The sequence below is a fragment of the Ipomoea nil genome, unplaced genomic scaffold (assembly GCF_001879475.1).
Source record: "Ipomoea nil cultivar Tokyo-kokei standard unplaced genomic scaffold, Asagao_1.1 scaffold3087, whole genome shotgun sequence".
NCBI classification, from domain to species: Eukaryota; Viridiplantae; Streptophyta; class Magnoliopsida; order Solanales; family Convolvulaceae; genus Ipomoea; species Ipomoea nil.
Genome location: NW_017619515.1, coordinates 3,589,344 through 3,609,353, shown reverse-complemented (window position 1 = coordinate 3,609,353; position 20,010 = coordinate 3,589,344). Strand labels below are relative to the sequence as shown.

Genomic DNA, 20,010 nt, shown 5'->3' with positions numbered 1-20,010 from the left:
TATATGGATGCATTTCCATATTCTCAGTCTGTCTCTCTGTCTCTCTGTATCTATTTCTGGGAAAAAAAAAAACAAAAACAAATCGAAAGGGCTGTTGAAAATTGAAAATAGAGGGATCATTGCTAAACAGAGAGAGGCAACCGCCCTTTCAACAAAATCCCACCTCTCTGTCGCTCCTTTCTTCCTTTCTGGGCTACAAACCTAAATCTCAGGTTAAAGCCACTCCTTTATACACTACACTAGCACAAAAATGTAAACACTAACACGTTACACGTGTCCTTCCACTTTTTCTCACTTCTACAATCGATGACAAATTTTTTTCGATAAAAATTATGATTAAATATGAGTTTTTGAAAGCGATTAAATATGAGTTTGCAAGTATCTCGTGGTCTAGAGTGGTAGCCCTCATAGGTGAGGTTGTGAGTTTGAATATGAGTTAATTTTACTTTTAGTCTTAGATTTATAAATAACAGTTTATTTTTTTTTTCAAAATATACACTGTTAGTCTTAGTATTGTTGTGGCATGATTTTTTGTCTTCTATTTACAAAATAGGTTAATATACTTTGTATAAAAAAAATTTATCAAAATATCCTTATATTTACCTGTATTTCAATAATTTTGTTGACGAAGACCCAAAAATAGTCATGTCACAACAATACTGGACTAAATGAAAGTGTTCTGATACATAAAAATAAATACAAATTAACTATCACTTATAAATCTAAGACCAAAAATAAAATTATGATTTAATATCAAAATTTTTAATGTTAATATTAATTTTGCTTGATTCCTCTATATTTGTTTACGGTAGTCAATATTATTTAATGTTAATCACAATTAACATATCCTAATTCCTTTTTAGATGATAAGGAAATACAACTATTATTAAGAATGTACTAGATAAACCATTATTGTGTAATATGTTACAAACCGTACCAAAAAGACAAATTTATAAACTTTATAACACAATCATGTTTTACTCATTGAATCATCCATTTCGGACAATTGTCAAATGAAAGCTCGATTATAAATACTCCGTATAATTATGAGATATGGTGATCATGTAATACCAAACAATTATCAATTTTTACAAACCGCACTAAAAAGACAAATTTATAAACTTTATAACACAATCATGTTTTACTCATTGAATCATCCATTTCGGACAATTGTCAAATGAAAGCTCGATTATAAATACTCCGTATAATTATGAGATATGGTGATCATGTAATACCAAACAATTATCAATTTTTACAAACCGCACTAAAAAGACAAATTTATAAACTTTATAACACAATCATGTTTTACTCATTGAATCATCCATTTCGGACAATTGTCAAATGAAAGCTCGATTATAAATACTCCGTATAATTATGAGATATGGTGATCATGTAATACCAAACAATTACCAATTTTTACAAACCGCACCAAAAAGACAAATTTATAAACTTTATAACACAATCATGTTTTACTCATTGAATCATCCATTTCGGACAATTGTCAAATGAAAGCTCAATTATAAATACTCCGTATAATTATGAGATATGGTGATCATGTAATACCAAACAATTACCAATTTTGATGAAGTAACTGTGTAAATAAACACCATTCAAGTTTGGACCAAAAGGCGGATAAATCTATCTACAGTTTCTCAACTAACTTCAAAAATCTGTGTTCTGTAACACCATTTTTATGGTAAGAAAAAGCAAAGGTTACATATAAGCCTCCTCCTATCACATTCTTCTTCACTTCTTTCGGCTGATCACTAAATCTGTGACCATCTTCAGACACAGAATTCCTAAGACCCTAATTAACCATTAGCTACTTTTGAGATCATCATGTTAAATTAATTCACTTCATTCCAAATTTGGCGGCTTGTAACTGGTGAATGTGTAGTAGAAAAATGAGTTCTGGGACATGCATAAACTCCACTCTTGCAGAGACCGCCCATGAGAGATAATTTGTGGCCGAAATAGAGAATACAGTAAAATCAAGCCTCGGTCAATCTCAAGCGAGGAACAATGTTCATTGATTGAAGCTCCTGTAAAGATGAAATCATCAAACAAGATTTAAGACAACCAATCCAAACTTCCACAGTAGGGGACAGTTAAAAATAATAATAGAATGAGAAATGCCTACAAACACAAAAGCAAAAACCAGAAAACTAGACTGAATTGCAATTTAGAATATTGATGCAATTGTAACCCACAATAAGCTTAAATAGTCGGGGGGGTATTTTAAGCGGGTATAGCAATATCAACCAAGCATACCTGGATAAGAAGCTTGCATGCATATGGCAACTTCATGGTAGATATATTATCCCCATTCTTACATGTTGAACAAATGCCAGTCTTCAGTTTGTAGTTATAGTATCCCAACAAACCACACTTTCGACACACCTACAATTCAAAGTAAGAGCAATAATGTTGAAAGAATGTTTATGTGATCAACCACCAGACTAGTGAGAAATATATTAGGTTATCCTAATCACAAGCTCATGGCAGAAAACATAAACTTCGGATATGGATCAACATGGCAACCACAATATGAAAAGGCATGGTTATATGAGGAAACTAAAGCAACTATCTTTTTTGAAAAGCAAGTCAGTGCACAACAAAACATGCAAAAAGATAAATTAGAGGTAGACAACAAAATTATTTGGGGATCGGGAAACTAGAATTGCTTTAAAAACAGTTGGTTACACAATCGCAATGTGATCAAAATACACATTTCTTAACATGCAAGAACCAAATAGAATACAGTAACAACAATTGATGCATTATTATCAAAGAAAATAATGATATCTAGAATAAGCATCTAGACTTTGGTAATTTGTCTCACCTGAACCTCAAAAGGATCACTTGAAACCATCAAGCGCTCATATATCAACATACTGGCTCCATACGCAATTAAGCAATCTCTTTCCATTTCTCCCACACGGAGACCTGTAATATAATAAAATATTAAGGAGTTTTAAGACATAAAAACAAAACAAACCAGAAAAAAAGCTTCAGTGGTTTTCATGCCTCCATTTCTACTTCTTCCTTCAGTAGGTTGTCTTGTGATCATGACACGAGGGCCACTGCCTCTAGCATGCATCTTATCTAAGACCTGAACAGCAATGATATATCACTTTTAATATATCAATGGTACTGAATAAAAATATTAAGGTTGTAATACAGAGAAATGTGAAATAAGACATGTCAATTCTTATACAATAGCCTTTGTAACTTTCTATTTCCTTAAAGCAAAAAATGGCATTACAACATCTGGTAATAAATTAGTACCATCAATATATGCAGTTCGAGAGCAAGCAGTTCAATTACAATATCGTAAACACATGGTTTCCATTTAGTCCTAGTGCCCATCTCGGACATAGAAACAGGCAAACAGGAGTTCAAAATTTCAAATACAATCTATAGTCAAAGATGCAATATTCCGCTCTGCTGAAAATCTGAAATAATAAGAAATTTTGGGACTTTAGGGTCTCACCATGTGTTTTAGCTTCTGGTAATAAATTGGTCCCATGAAGATGTATGCCTGTAGTGGCGTGCCATCAATACCTGGATAAAAGAATTTGATGGCTGGGAATTAAAGGAAACTTGACATGCCTCCAAATACCATGCAACAGAAAAATTGATACAATAACTAGTTGAAAATTCAACACATCGCAAGGAGTAAAACAGGGAAAGGAAAGGAGGAAATTGACCTGCATATATGAAGTCCTTTCCATTATAGCTAAATCCATGCTTGACCAGGGTTTCACTGTTACATAAAGATGGTTATTGAGGACGATTCAGATGCCTGATTGTCTGAAACTTAAAATAGTTGAATAGAAGTAAACCACCTTATAACTTCAACTCGGTCTGCATGGCCACTGCTTTCCCCAAAGGCACTGCCATAATGGAACCTACCACAAGAAACTCCAGCTTTACCTCCAAGAAGTTCTATCATCTTTCCAACAGTCATTCGGCTGAAATTAACAGTGAGAGAGTTATTAGTTTTATCCAATCATGTAAAGTAGGAATTTCAACTATCAGATCAGTAAAATAGAAAAAGAACTTTCAATTCACTAGACAGAAAACATGATAAAAAAAACTAGATGCAGAGAATCTGGCTACTAAGAGATACAATGTCATACTCTTGAATTAAACATCAAGTCATATTTTGATTTTTGACAAACCTCAAACAGTCATGAGTAAAGCTGGACAATTACCTTGGAAATCCATGAGGATTCATAATTAGATCAGGGCATATGCCACGTTCAGAAAATGGGAAATCTTCTTGCTGGACAATGTTGCCACAGACTCCTTTTTGCCCATGTCTGCTACTAAATTTGTCACCAAGCTGGATGAAACACATATATCCAACAGAATCATTTCAAAGTCCAACCAACAATTTCAAACCTTGAAAAAAAGCAATTCTAGTACAAGCCTAGAACAGAAACCGACCTCCGGCCTTCGAGTATGGCGAATAATAAATTTAATGCACAAATTGTTATTCTTATCAGAGGACAGAGCTACTCTGTCCACCACACCCGTTTCTCCTTCAGCACACTTGAAAGATTGTATACTTCGCTTGTATGCACTGGAATCAGAAATTAATTAAATTTTATGTTATTACCCACATTAAAAAAGAAAAAATAAAATTAACATAACAAATCAGAACAAAGACCTATCTGCCAGTCCCATTGGTGATACAATTGGCCCTCTTGTGACTACTGGGGACTCCTTATTAATGTAGACATCATGAGGTCTAATGATTTCTCCTGGAGAAGCTAATCCATCATCATCCAGAATCTGGATCAACAAAAAGGAAATATCATGAAGTGGAGGCTCATTTCTCCATTTGCAATGACTACAAATTAAATATGGAATATTTAACATTAGATTGACAACAGAAATACATAATCAAATATGATATATAACTGAGACTCTAGTATCTAGAATCTGAATAAAGTGTCTAATACAGGCAAAACACAGCCTATGAAACTTTTAACACCTGTACAAGGCCATAAATTTTAGACATAGGAACCATCACTGAGGTTTTATTGCTTATTCAGTGATCCACTCAGGTTTAAAAGGTATAATCACCCGTGCATTTCAAGGCTGATGCTGACTAGTTGATAAAATCATCCCCTTATTTCAGATTCCAGATTCCAAATTCCAAATTAGAGGGCTTACAGCCTTGCAGTATAAATAAGGAATTTACCTGCGTCCTATCGGCATCATATCCATCTCGCTGTGGTCTAACTATCCTATCTGATGCACCGTTCTCGTACTTTTGGCACACAGCTGCGACCCTGTTAAAAATAGTCATTTAGAATAGGGGAATAGCTAAATTGAAATCTTAACACACAAAAAAACAATAGATTTTGGTCAAGAGTTAATGAACCTCTTCAGTACAATGCAGCGACCAAAACCACGATCAAGAGATGACTTGTTCATTACGATTGCATCCTCTATATCATATCCACTAAAGCTCATCACAGCAACAGTTGCATTCTGTCCAGCACCTAGTTTATCATACCCAACCTACAAATAAAATAATTAGTTTACAAGGAAAGATGCCAGCCGATCAGAAACAAGATACAACACCTACCAGCTCAATTGTTCTAGTTGTCAATAAGGGCCTCTGTGGATATACCAAAAGGTATATCAATGTATCCATCCGATACAACTGCAAAGTCAAAAGTAATGGTTAATGTCAGTTGTTAAACACGTCACAAATGCCTAAATACAGAATGGAATATTATGTGCATAAGAAGCATCAGAAGTCCAGTACATTAAAAGCCCTTTGTACGGCACGTAAAGGCAGCAATAGGAACCCATTGCATTATCATCAAGGGATAATAAATTTTATGAAAGAAGGTCAGCACGATATGCCAAATCCAAAGGCATCCAGACTCTATGTCAACAGGAAGTTGCAACATACTTTGAAGACATAGATCAATATATGCCCCCTAAAGGGAAAAAGGAAAATGTTTGCTTTCTAACAAACAAGCAAAGTGGAAGTAGAAGTGAATCATTTGCCTTGGTTATATTCATAATACAAAAGAATGCGAAAGGACTTTTAGTAGGTTTCCATAGTTGTAATTTGTTGGAGTCAAGTATCCCAAATAAATACCTTGCCATTAGACATCTATATATTAGAAACAAAGTAAAGGCTACTTCAATCTAAGCCTCCCAGATACAACAACGTCGAACCTCTTGCATTTATCCCATGCATTTTAATCAAATCCAAAAGACTAATATGCAAGGCAAGCAGTACAAATTGTCTAATTTCACAACTGAATGAGAATAATATGAAGAAGTGAGAGGCAAAACAATTAGCTAATGTCAATGCAAGAGTCAAAAAATTAAAGAAATAATATTTACATTCAACAAATAGAGAGTACACATTAAAACTTCTTTAAAAAATTAAATGATACAAAATCAACATTAAAAAATAACACTTCAAAATTCATTTTTTTTTTTTTAATAAAATGGTCAAGAACTAGAAAGCATGAAATAAAAAGTTCGCTCACCTGATTATAGGCAATATTACCCATAGCTTGCTTGCCCATAGCACACTATAAAATTAACAGTAAGAGAAAGTTTAACAAGGTAAATAAAGAGAATAAAATGATGAAGATAATACAATATACTTGGTGGTGGTGGTTGGGGGGGAACCTGATAGGTATTCCTTGGTGACTGATTGTGATGAGGATAAGGTATCAAACCAGCAATAACGCCTAGGATTGTGAAAGGCTCTATTTCAATATGTGTTGTTCTTGGAGTAGCTTCTTTATCATACAGAGCAATCTAAGAAACATTCGGTTATAAATCAGTATCCTTCTAATTGACAATTCCAAAATGAAAATGCGACCCAGATCTAGGCAACATACAGACCAGTGCATTGTTCTCCTCATTCACATCAAGATACTCGATCAAACCGTCCCTCAAGAAACTGTTGAAATTGCGGACACCATCCTAAAAGAAAACAATGAATAATTAAACAAGGAGAAGAAACCAAACATGAGAGTCAATCCAATTATGAGAAATGCCTTCAACTCTTTCATGTGGTGCTCTTTAATCCTTGGCACGCCCTTGTCAGCAATTACAACTGGACGACATACACGGCCTCCATCAGAAGCAATGTACACACAACGCTGCAAGGTGAATTTACTGGGGGTTACTAATTGCATAGCAGTAATCCATCCAGTTTACAACTGGAATACAGAACATGAAAACTGGCTATTAAATAAAAACAATTTCATGAAATCTGTTAAAGATACAATGAACTTTCTATCAAGACAACCAAAGGGCAGCTGTCATAATCAACCGAAAAGAAGAATCTATAATATTGCATTCAACCATGATCCATTGCAAAACAGCCCATGCAATTTGGGGGAAAAAACATAGAGAAAAAGAAAAGAAAAAGAGAGGTGAGGGTAGCAATTAAACAAGATAACCAAAATGAAAAACGTATGAAACTTTACCTGCTTTTCATTCACAAAGATGCTTACAAACTCCCCTACTTTACCAGCCCTTCGTAGCTTTCTCAAGGCCCTAGCAAACCACTATGTACATAAAAAGATAATGTAACTACAGTCAAGTACTTTTTTATAAGTTATTGACAAAAAGAGTACTTCAGTAAAAGAAGACTTTGAAGAATATAAACCAAAATCATAATAAATGGATGAAAAGAAAATGTTACTGATCCACTCCTTATCCTAAGTATACTGCCCAACATCATTGTATAAATCCTACACCAGCAACACCTTGCAGCCCCAATTCATTTGGTCATCAGTGCTGTAAAAATCAGCCAAAGTACCCCTAGGCCGAGGCGATTTCACCCCGGCACCTTTTAGTCGGGCGGCCGAGTCGCAAACCTCCAGGCTGGATGGCTGGAAGTTTTGGACGATGGGCAATGGCAACTCGGCAACGCTCAGGCCTGTGGACTGTGTAGAGCAGTTGGAACCTATTATTATTTTCACTCGGCCGCCTATGTGGCCTAGGCACTACCCCCCCCCCCCCCCCCCAAATGCCCGACTACCATCTAGTGCCTTCTACAACCTTGTTGGTCATACAGAATCTAGTAAAACAATTGTTTCAGACCCAACTTTCTTGTAGATTGTGGTAATGTCTCTTTTCCATACAGACCAAAAAACCAACCAATGTATATACAAGGGTGTATACGTACGCTCATTACAAAGAAAAATATATAATGGGTGTTTATGTACCTGTGGCTTCATGTGCTTGCCAAGAATATGTCCATTTAATATAACCAAAAAGGAATTCGGCGTGTGAAGCTCTTCTCCAGACACAAGTTCCAAGTCTTCAACTCCAAACCCATAGCACTGCAAAAAACATATCATGCATGTATAACATGAACTGTGTATATTGAACTGATGAAAAGGAACTATACAGGACTACTATTTATACAAGCTAGTAGTAGGATTAACCAAGCTCTCAACCACTCTTTTCAAATTCAAAATGAGTAGTTGAGAGCTACTCTCTCAACCTCCCTCAATATCTTCTAACAATGCAAACAACATAACTTTGAACTTTAAGCAGAGAGAAAAAACATCCCCAAAAAATCACGATAGATTCAAAACTAATATTGTGAAGTTTAGCACAAAATCTAGCAACTGAATAAACAAATAAACAATTTCCACAATGCTCACCATAAGTATGCCATTTTAATAGAACAGTTTTATTTTCTGCAGTTTCTTCTACAAATATGAGCTTTTGTAACTAAAGATTACATAGACTAGCCCTTTAAGCCTATAGTATTATTTCTAAAGTAATTGTCTGGGAGGCATTTATATCAAGAGCCAAGAGGTTACCAAAGCAACCCACAGATGCAAATTTGAACAACCTGATCAAAATTGTTTATTGGAACCTAAGCAAATTAAGAGATGTACTTAACAGAGAATAATTTTGCATACTCATCTCAAAAGTGACGAATAAAGTCATAAACACAGAAAAAAGTAGATACAGCCTAATGTTCAAGAATTACATATTATTAAATTAAAGAAAGAGAAAAGTACCAGAGAAACAATAGGACGCTCATCTTCATCTGTCGTAACATGAGTCATCAAGGCTAGATTTTTCACCAGTCCACAAGCTTCACCTTCCGGGGTATCACAAGGACACAGCATGCCCCACTGTTATTAAGATGGTGTTTACTTATTGAATTAAGAATTTGAATAAAAGATGTTTTACAGTAAAAAGCTCAGGAAATGGGTCTACTTGACTTGGTTGTAAAGCTCTAGGCCCGCTAACTTTTCTTGACTTCTCAAATTGTGGTTGGACCTTGGTCATAAAACCCAGTGATACTATGTATGATAGCCTATTTAGGACCTGTTACAAAAATTATAGTAACCCTCAAACACCTTTGTTGCTAATTTCACCAAGACCATATCTAGGCCAAGGCAAAAAATGTCAGAGGACCAATTAGTTGAGTAATAGAGATGTAGCAAGGACATAAGTACCTGTGTCATGCCTTTCCGGTGCATCCTAAACCGTTTTACATCCCAATTGCCAGTGGATAAAGTTCTTTCCAGTCCTTGGGAAATGCTATCCTTCACTATATACTGAGAAAACACAGTATATATTTTGAAGAAACATTAGTGCTTGCATTACTCAAATATTATACAAAAGGACACAGAGAGATTGGCAATGAGACAGAAAAAAACCCCTCTTAAAAGTCAATTTTCATTCTGGAACCATTAACTTAACAAATTACTTGAATCTCTAGGGAAAAATTTCCCCTAACTGTTCTGACTAAGAATAGAATTAGTCACTAAATCTACCACATAAGAGAAAGGCCCTACAGAAATTGAGAACCCTTTTTCCTTTCAGAATCTTGTTTCAGTACAATAACATCCGCAGAAGAGACCATTCAAAGTCCCCTCCTTTCAGTATTCTACTAGACAAACAAGAAATTTAAAGGTCTGGTGTTCAGGAAAACAAAAGGATCTAGCATCAACATTCCCATAAGTTCTCCACACATGTACCATATGAAGTAAAACTAAACTTCCACTTCGCTTTTACATCACTAAGACTTGCTATTTAGTTCAAAAAAACATACTTGAGAAATATCCAATCTGCTAGATCGACTTGGCTTTGCCAGGACAGCATCAATAGTCCTTCGAACCTCATCATTCATTGTCTTAAACAAATCCTGCAAAAAGAATTTTAATGGAACACATCACATCTTGTAATCATACACATAGGGGTGACCATGTTTTAGTCTGAAATGTTATTGTTGGAACTAGAACCGAACAGTTCGGTTCCAGTTCCTATAAGGTCCCGGCTAAGGTTCTTGTTATGTATGTGATTTAATTGTTATAAAATTAAGTGCAAGGCCAAACTTTATATTTAATTATTTTTTAACTTTGAATAAGTGAGTTAATAATTTAATGGCTTTTATTAAATTGTAATTGAGAAAAGGAGGTCAAAAATTAACTTTATATTTATTTAATAATTTAATAATTTTATACAACTTTTGAGTAGTGGATTAACAATTTAATAACTTTGATTAAATTGTCAATAACTTTACTTTTTTCAACTTTGAGTAACTGAGTTATTAAATAACCAAAATGATAAATGTATTTTTTTTTTTAAAGTTACCAAAAAAAACCCTGGAACCTCACTAGAACTGAACCAGCAACAATGGTTCCAATTCATAACTGGAACCTCTAGTAGGGAGGTTTTGTTATCGCTCATGCTGTCTTTGAACCTTGAACCACCAGTTCTAAACCGAAACCGACCATGGTCAGGTCTACATACATGCATGTTCATGGAAATAAAACACCCACTCTGAAAATACCTCAAAAAGTAGGGACAATAGCTGTCCAGAGAGCTCTAGACGTTTGTTCCCCACATAGTCCTGAAAAATGTAAAATATAGAAATATCAAAAGGATAAAATGTAAAACCTGAATTACTACAATCCTTTTTAGAAAAAGGTTGATTAAAAACGAAAATAAAATAGAATTGTAAAAGTGTGAGTGGTTGACTACACTAATAGAAACAACAGCAACAACAAAAAGCTGCAAAGTCATTAAATTTCACAAAGATCTTTTAAACAAAATCTCATCAATTTACCGATGAAATCCAAGCAATAATAGAAAAACTATCAGAATCTCATACAATCCAAACTAGCAAATAAATAAGAAGTCCCTACATGATTCAAAAATGTGCAAAAATTTTATTCCTTGGGGTTGACTTTAAGGATTCTACATTGCTGTCTGGCCGTATTAAGAACTAAACCTACCATGAACCATTGTGCTAGCATATCTTCAATAAGAGCTTTGGGAGACATATTTTATATATCAAGCTAACACTCCTCATAACTGGGTGCAAATGTACAGAACAGACAAATATTTTATATATTTTGCTTTGGATAATTGAAATTTTATTCAGAGAAAATGACACCAAGCTGTTCTCACAAAAGACTCTGCGAAAGATCAATATTGCATAGAATTTAGGAAATCCATAACTTACACTCATCCACTGCATCAATAATAATCCCAAAAAATATATTTTAATTAATAAACACAAGTAGAGAAAACAACATTCATTTTTTCATTAAAATTATACACAAAAATAGATGAGTAAACATTCCACCACAATCTTCTGACTTGTTTCCTCACTCAGGTGAACAATACTAAGAGTATGTCTGTATGTGTCTAAATACAACTAAAATACCTTGTCATCCATTGTATCTTTGTTTAGGATAGCCTCCATCATGCGTCTTAACATCACCGCAACATACATGCATTTTTTGCGGAAATTATTGTGATAAACCTACATATGAGGAGAGGGTAGGTCCAAGATATGTTAAAATATAATATATTATCAGAATCATCTAAAGGCAGTGGAACTTACTGGGATGTTCGCAAGAAATATGTCTCGAAGAATACTCAATGCACGCCCTCGCTAAATTTAAAAAAAAAAAAATGCTTGTTAAATTATTCCACGCTACAATTATTGAGTAGAATAACTTCAAAAAATTATTCTCCACAACCAATAACTTCAAATTCAATTTATGATTTAAATATAAGATCTTATTCATGTAAATAACTCATTCACATATTTCAATATATCAATAAAATTATATCAATTTCCATTTAAGATCATCATTATAGTGGATAACAAATCCCACGAGTGGTAAATTCATAACCCTCAAATTTTCAAGTTATATAAAAAAAAATCAATTTTCCTAATTATTTTTTAAAAAATAACCCTAGAAGCATGTAAATAACTCCATTTCACAAATTCAATATAGCGACAAAATTTTATCATAGAAACATATTTGTACATTCATCTGTATTCTGCCAGTCAAAGTGCTGCACTATGTTTCTCGCGGAAAAAGGAGGTAAGGAGTCTATGAAAAGAGGTATCAAAGCAAAGCATTATGTTATGTGCTCACGTCACAGGCAAGAAAATACAAAAGAAAAGAATGAAAAGGAAAAGAAACTCTAGGTTTGCTTGAGACCCAAAACTCCCTAGTACCTTCTTTGGGATTAAATTTCTGCTTTTTCGTTCTTCCAAATAATTGTCCCCTTTATAGGGCTGATTACAAGGATTCCTAACTAATTATTTGGTAGTTTCCAAATAACTAAATTGACTAAACTAATTTGAAGACTAAAACTAATAAACCAAATAACTATTTAGTAGCTTCCAAATAACTAAACTATGTAACAAGCTAAATAACTATTTAGTAGTTTCGTAATATTTAAACTATGTAATATAATTTTAATAAAATAAGACTTCTTTAATCATAACAACTTCCTAAATAATCATGGCACCAACATGTATAACATTAATTGATAAATCAAAAGTAAATTCATTAAATACACCTAGGAGGATGAAGCAAACCTTATCACCAGATCCAGTCGAATATGGTAATGCTTTAAGCTGCAAAAACAAACAAATAATAAGTAAATTAAGGAGTACACAAAAATTCCGTTAAGATATATAAAGTGACAGTTTCATTGAGAAGAGTCCAGGAACTACAAGTTCAAAAAATGTTAAATTTGATCCATAACTGTTGGACATTCTTAACTTTCACATTAAGTCAAATTAGATATTAAAGTCTTGACTCAACTTCCCTTGAATTATGGAAACCTAGGATCTTATGGACTTGCTTTAGGTTCATTGAAGAAATAGGAGTACAACCGAAGTTAAACCAATCGGAAAGCAAACCACATGGACGTTTTTCAGAAAAATTAAGGCAAAAAAATTATCTCTTATGGATAAGTGGGAAAGAATTCTAGTAAGGAAATTTATTAATGAAGAAGACTGTAGCTTTTCTTTTGGATATTGAAAAGTGAGAAAGAGAAAACACAGGTGAGTTGACAAAGCTAACTAGCACATTTCCATATAACCTCTCCATTGACTATGTCAAATCCTGGTCAGTATCCACACACACACCACACAAATAGAGTAAATGGGAAAACTCAAGATCTCTAAAAAGAATAAGATAACCATAAACAAACCCCACTGTATGCCTAAGTAAAAATGGTAAGACAGCAGAGAATCTGCAATTACTCTGCTTGTTAACACACAAATTGGTTACTTACATCATCAAGTGAAAAGGAAATTAATAGAAAGGAAACGTACAATCTTATCACTATCAAGGAACTCCAGGGCCTGATGTTGAGTATACACCTTAAGGTCTGCACATTCCTGAAATAAAAAAGCACAGAAAAATACAAAAGATTGCCAAAAGATTCTAATATTCAACCATCTCCATGACTCAACCTACAGAGATAATTAAGTTTCAACCCACAAGATTGATAGGTAAATGTCTGTCAAACAGAACCGATGGTAAAAAGTGTGACATCAATGTAGGCAAACAAGGTTAAGGAAAAAAGGAGGAAAACTCCATCGTCAATTGACAAAAGTTGCAAAGTTAGTGGATACATATCACAGAAAGACATCTACCACCATAAGCTAAAACGGATAACACTAGGTCACTAACTCTCCGGTGATAAATAGAATGCCGCTTTATTCCTTAAGTTCCAATTATACTGACAAGAATGCTTTAGAGTAAGATTAACATTTTGAGGTTGGAGCACAGGGCAAATAAAAAGAATGTCACAGTTTATGGAAAGATACAAAGATTGAAGGAAAAATCAAAGTTAGAATGACAAAAAACTTTAAATTTTAATCTTTCATAGTCCATATCAATTATTAAACTAAACTCTGGCCCGTTTCTTAAAGCAATTTAAAAAAAAAAAAAAAAAAAAAAAAAAAAAAAAAAAGATTCTAAGCCCAGCAAGGAGCACAGAGGAAATCCTGTAGTTTACCTCAATGGAAGGCAAAAGCAGAGCACTATACCGAGGATCTCTTCCAACCATCTGCACAACCTCTTGATCACTCTCCATTCCCATGGCCTTCATAACAACCATTATTGGAACCTACATACAAAAATTAAATTCACCTGTAAAGCTAACAATATCGGTAATAACATGAAATGAGATGCAAGAAACAAATCAGTGCATGGTGCATCAAAAGAAAAATAGAAGGTTGAATAGATGACCTTGGTTTTGAATTGATTCAATTCAAGATAAACCTTTTCTTTCTCCATTTTTACCACAGTTTTGCTTTTTGTTTTCTCTGTACTGCTTGTAACAGATGCTTGTACCCTGGAGACAAGTTTTTAAAAAAATCTTGAATGAATAAAACCCAACAATAAACTCAATAACCTTTTTTTCAGAGTTTTGAGATAATGTAAGCCATATGCATGGACCATAATAATTAGGAAAAAGCAAGACAAATACTTATTGAAAAGCTTGGATGACAAATGATTATGGAATTTTCTCCCCTCTTCGGGTACTACCATAATATATCAAGAGTACACCTCAGATACTAGGCTGCTAGAACTTCAACTTGTATAAAGAAAAATAAAATAAAACTCCCATAAAAACCCCTAATTTCTTCCAAAGGAATTGTACAGGAAATAAAATGTCTCCTAAATATCTTTATTACTCCATAATCTACAGGCCAATGAAAAATACAAATATCCATCTGAAAACACATGTTTGATAAGAGACAGCACACCCCTCTCCTACTTCAAGCATGCCCCCGTAGCTTAATCACTCTATTGGTCTAGGTGGCACCGGTGAGCCATACGAGTTAGTGAAAGCAATAGAGTAACAAATAATCAAGGAAAAGTGCAAATAGATCTTGTAATATGAATCACTCACCAACCCTTCTTATCAGTATCAATAATTATTCTGTTCTTGGAAAGCTGCTCTTGGATTAAAATAACCTGGATTAATTAAGCAGAAGACAGCCATTATAGTCAAAAATAGACTATAAAAATCAAACAAAAACGATTAACAACAAATTTCAAAACTATGTTAGAAGTGAAGAATTTTTCCCACCTTTTCTGTGCCTTTGACAACAAAATATCCTCCAGGATCAAGTGGGCATTCACCTAAAGTAAATAAAGGAACAAGGTAACAATCGCAAGTGCTTTTGCTTAGATAATAAATAAATAAATAACCATAATCATCATGCAAACTAATTTAAAAAGTTCATTACCATAGATGCATGCTACACTTTTAAAACAGGATTTTGCTACCCTTTCAAAACTAATTTAAACAGTTCATCATCATATATGTAATATGTTTGCTACCCTTTTCAGCCAGGTTGTAGCTTAGATCATTGCAGTAGTAGTTAATTGGCTCATACAATCAATAAATTACACTAGTCTAGCAGCAGGTTTTATAGTTTAAAGTTTAAACGTTATTGGTGGCAAATGACTAATTCATAAGAAAATTCCATAGCTCTATATCCAGTGACCTGTTAAGGTGAACAATTATCCTCATTATCAATTATTATAAACAGACAATCAAATTTGAATAATGCTATGCTGGCAAAACACTACAGATCCATCTGAATAGTTAGAAAGCATACCAAGTCTTGCCAATTCATCTTCATCTTTTCCAGTCAGGATGCAACATGAACTCCTTAGCATGATAGGCATCCTTCCAATGATAACTTTTTTCTATGGGGTGTTTCAGAGTGTGCACATGCACCAGAGATAGAAGAAGAGACTTGATATCAAATTCAAAAAGGCAAAGCAACATCAACCAATTAAAAATACGAAACATATATGGTACCTTGTTTGCAGGGGTTATTTGCCCATGACTCCCAATTACATACTCAATGTTGACATATATTGGAGCAGCATAGCTGAAATTAGTAAAAAAGCATGCAATGAGGGAAAATATAGAAAGAAGCAATAAGTATTTAATTGTTTTATTTTCTTTTTACTTTTTTTTTGGGGGGGTGGGGGGGCGGGGGGTAGAGTAGTTATAGAGTTCAATATAAAGTTTTGATTTCGCTTCACCAAAAATTGCACTACTTATCCCCAGAGCACATCCAGCACGAAAGAGCTCAGCAATGACAAAAGACACTAAAATGAAAAGGTACTGACGTGGTGTCTGATTGCCGGCATTGATGTGGAGTCAACTTCTCTGTCGCGCCATCAATTATCATTGATGGTTCGCCAATCCAAACATCTGTGTACCTGGCATTAATGAAAAGGGTTTGGTATGCAATCATGACTGTAGTGGGACATCAGGTTTACAAATTTTTAAAATGAAATTGTTGGAGGTACTTATAACGGCTACTAAAGAGATAAAGAAGACTCACCGGAGAAAAATGCTAGGGTCAATTGCTGATCTGATCTCATTATTTGCCCTGACAATCTTTTTTATATCTGTCTTAATGAGGTAATTATACGAGTCCAAATGTTGCTTCACCAATCCTCTCACCTACAATTTATCCATAAAAAGGAAAAGAAGAAAACTTTAAACTAACTAGGAACAAAATGAAACACAAAATCATATATTAGTATAGTACCTCGAGAGAGCATAAAAAAATACAATCAAATAAGTGAACATAGATTTTTTTTTGGGGGGGTATTTCTAACAATCACAGATAAACACCTATGGCCCTTCAATAACACTGCTGCTTCTACCATAACACTCCCAATAGTAATTTGATTTGAAACTCCAAACAAACAGATGGTAACTTATTCAATGGTAAGTAAAAAGCATAATACTAAATTAAAACAGATATTAAGTACCTTCAAGAATTCGGGAAGAAGCTGAAACTTGTCGACTAAATTTTTAACTGGGGACGAGAGAAATTGCTTGTCAACTTTGGGGTTCCTGGATTACAGACAAGCCAAAAAAAAAATGTTATCGGAGCTCTAAGATGAATACAGAATGTCGGTAAATTAGAGACGTGAAAATCAAGGTATACATACTCATTCTGTTCATCGTATCCCATGATAATTGGTGTGTGTTCGTCGGCTGCAGAGCAAAAGGAATGTCAGGTTATAATTCGGGAGGGCGAAGGGACTAAGGGAGGGAAACCGTTAAACCAAAAACCCCTCTTACTACTAGGGGAGTGTATTATGTATAGATGGTTCGGATCGGTTCAGGTGGTCCGAGGCTCAGCCCATTTAGATTTTAGATTTTAGATTTTAGATTTTAGATTTTAGATTTTAGATTTGTTTTTTTTAAACCTAATTATATTTTAAAATGTAAATTGACCTTTCAGTTTTATTTTGTTTGGGTTAGGCCGGATATTCGAAGGTAAATCGGGTAATATAAATTTTTTAAAATAATAAATTTTAACAAAAATCTTGAAAATTGAAAATATAAATTATATTTAATTTAATTTTCTAGATTTTCAGACTTTTAGTACACTGTATACTTCAATACTTGTACTAAATTACTATAATAAGTGTATTAGTAACTGAGTAGTTATTATACAAAACTGAAAATCTGAATTACAAAATTACTATAATCTAAATAAAATTTACATAATTACAACTTACACATTAATAAAAAAAAAAACTTACAAGCCAACTACTAAGTACTAAGTAGTAATACAAATTACAAAAGATCAAGTTATCCAAATTTTAAATAATTACAGATTCATGATTCATTCACAAAATATGAATAAAGTAATTATCCAAATCCTACTCGTATTCCTGTGAAAACTTGAAAAATGAGTAAAGTAATTAACAAGTAAGCAACATAAAATAATTAAACACTAAACAATTATAAAGTTGGTTCAATAAATTTTTTGTTCATATCAAATATTTGGATTAAGGGAAAATTGCTACAATAATTCCAGGTGTAGCTAAGAAAAGGATCACTATGAACATTGAGCAACATATCAGCTTAATCCTTATTTTAGATCATATGTGGGAGCTTCATCATTGCCCCAAAATAGGGACAAACATAATAAAATTTACCAAATTGAAACATTACCAAATTTACAAAAGTGCACAAGGGGCCAAAAGGCAGCAACTTACAAGTTACCAAGTCTCAAAATAGTAGGAGTGAACATAATTACCAAAAAATCGACAAAACCGATAACTGACAACCGACCCGACCGATAATTTTGATTATCGATCAGTTATCGGTTATAAGGCTAAAAACAATTTCGGTTATTCGGCTATTCGGTTATTTATCGGTTATGAAGGTATAATAACTGCGGTCACCGAATAACCGATATTATTATTATTATTATTATTATTATTATTATTATTATTATTATTTCGGTTATTCGGTTACCAAAATAACCGATCAAAACCGACATAATCGGTTTCGATCGATTAAAAGTGTATGTTTGGTCGATTTCGGTCGGTTATGGAGATTTAAAAAATGACATAGGTTATTCGGTTATTAGTCGGTTATTAACCGTAACCGATCGATGTTCACCCCTACAAAATAGGGACCACTGGACAATATTACTATTTACCATATTTACAAGGACAACAACTAACAAGTTACCACTTACCAAGTCTCAAAAAACTGGGACAATATTAGTTGTCATTTGGAAAGACAATTAATTAATTTGAGATAGGATGTACTATGTAATATAAAGTATAAAGAATAAAATTACATGAATTGTGGGCCGTGTATAACCACTAGTTATCTCAGTTCCACTTCCACCATCAGCACTTAATTCTGCAAAATAAAAATTACAAGTGTAGGAAGTGTTACCTTGTACAAATCTCTCTAATTCCTCAAGATTTTTCCCAATATATAATGAGGTATTTGGCAACCTAAGTCAATCACGAGTACAAACCAAAACTTCCACAATTTTTGGAGTTAATGAACTTCTACGATGATATAAAACCCTCTCAAATGTATTGAAGACATATTCTGAGACAACAGTTTAGATTGGTATAGCTAGGACATCCCTAGCAAGCTTAGAAAGGATATTAAATATTTCAGAATTCATCTTCCACCACCTAAGTATATCAAAAGATTTTTCTTCTTCACATATCGCCTCACTTAAGTAATTTTCCGACTCAATTTTTGTCTTCCCCCACTTTTCACAACTGAGACAATTGCAGACCAGGTAATATCAGTACAAGGACTACTAATACTAGAAGCAGGAACAGTAGGGACAACAGTAGGATTACAAGTGACAACATAATCATCAAACAACTCAGTCTAACCATCAAGCACATTCTCAAAGTAGGCCTTACCTTTAACATCACCATTCATACTATTGATTTGAATTGGCATATACTCTAATTTGTCCCTATGGTCCATAATATTTGCAAAGAAAAATCATAAAATTCATTTTATCTATATTACCTAAAAAAAAATTCTAACTCTTCAAGTAATATGTTAATCAACCATTCGTATTAGAGTCATATCAACTCCTCGAGTAACATGACTACTCGGTTGGCTAGATGCATGTGCTAGTGGGATCCTTGGATCTTGACCATTTGGATCAATTGTGACTTGCTCATGGATCTTTGAGGTTGCCTGTTCGGCTTGCCTCGAAGAATTGAAGACCCTAATCCTTCTAGCTCAGCTTCTATCCTTGAGATTCCCATGGCTTTCGTCAAATCTTTCATTTCATGCTTTTAAGTGCCTGCTCAATTGGAGGCACTACTGGTAGGCTTGACTGTTGAACATCTGAAAAAGTAACTATTCGAGTTATTATTCAGACTATTTGAACCGAGT

At 33.8% G+C, this 20,010-nt stretch overlaps 1 protein-coding gene across 1 annotated transcript; it reads right to left on the bottom strand.

Annotated features, from left to right (window-relative positions):
- Positions 1-1,615: 1,615 nt before the first annotated feature.
- Positions 1,616-17,415, bottom strand: LOC109166204 (DNA-directed RNA polymerase III subunit 2). Its single transcript, XM_019315105.1, has 38 exons — positions 17,280-17,415; positions 17,097-17,181; positions 16,661-16,782; positions 16,443-16,535; positions 16,126-16,198; positions 15,920-16,010; positions 15,385-15,437; positions 15,205-15,269; positions 14,538-14,643; positions 14,305-14,415; positions 13,616-13,681; positions 12,872-12,910; positions 11,879-11,929; positions 11,699-11,797; positions 10,820-10,879; positions 10,079-10,171; positions 9,480-9,581; positions 9,238-9,348; positions 9,036-9,152; positions 8,226-8,342; positions 7,482-7,562; positions 7,047-7,151; positions 6,892-6,972; positions 6,673-6,804; positions 6,528-6,572; positions 5,603-5,680; positions 5,396-5,535; positions 5,213-5,303; positions 4,676-4,800; positions 4,453-4,588; positions 4,218-4,348; positions 3,849-3,974; positions 3,711-3,766; positions 3,494-3,564; positions 3,028-3,112; positions 2,843-2,946; positions 2,272-2,400; positions 1,616-2,042 (listed from the first exon to the last, which is right to left on the bottom strand). Exons 1-38 carry the CDS (start codon positions 17,300-17,302, stop codon positions 1,992-1,994), a joined length of 3,444 nt encoding a protein of 1,147 aa, XP_019170650.1. The 5' UTR covers positions 17,303-17,415; the 3' UTR covers positions 1,616-1,991.
- Positions 17,416-20,010: the final 2,595 nt, after the last annotated feature.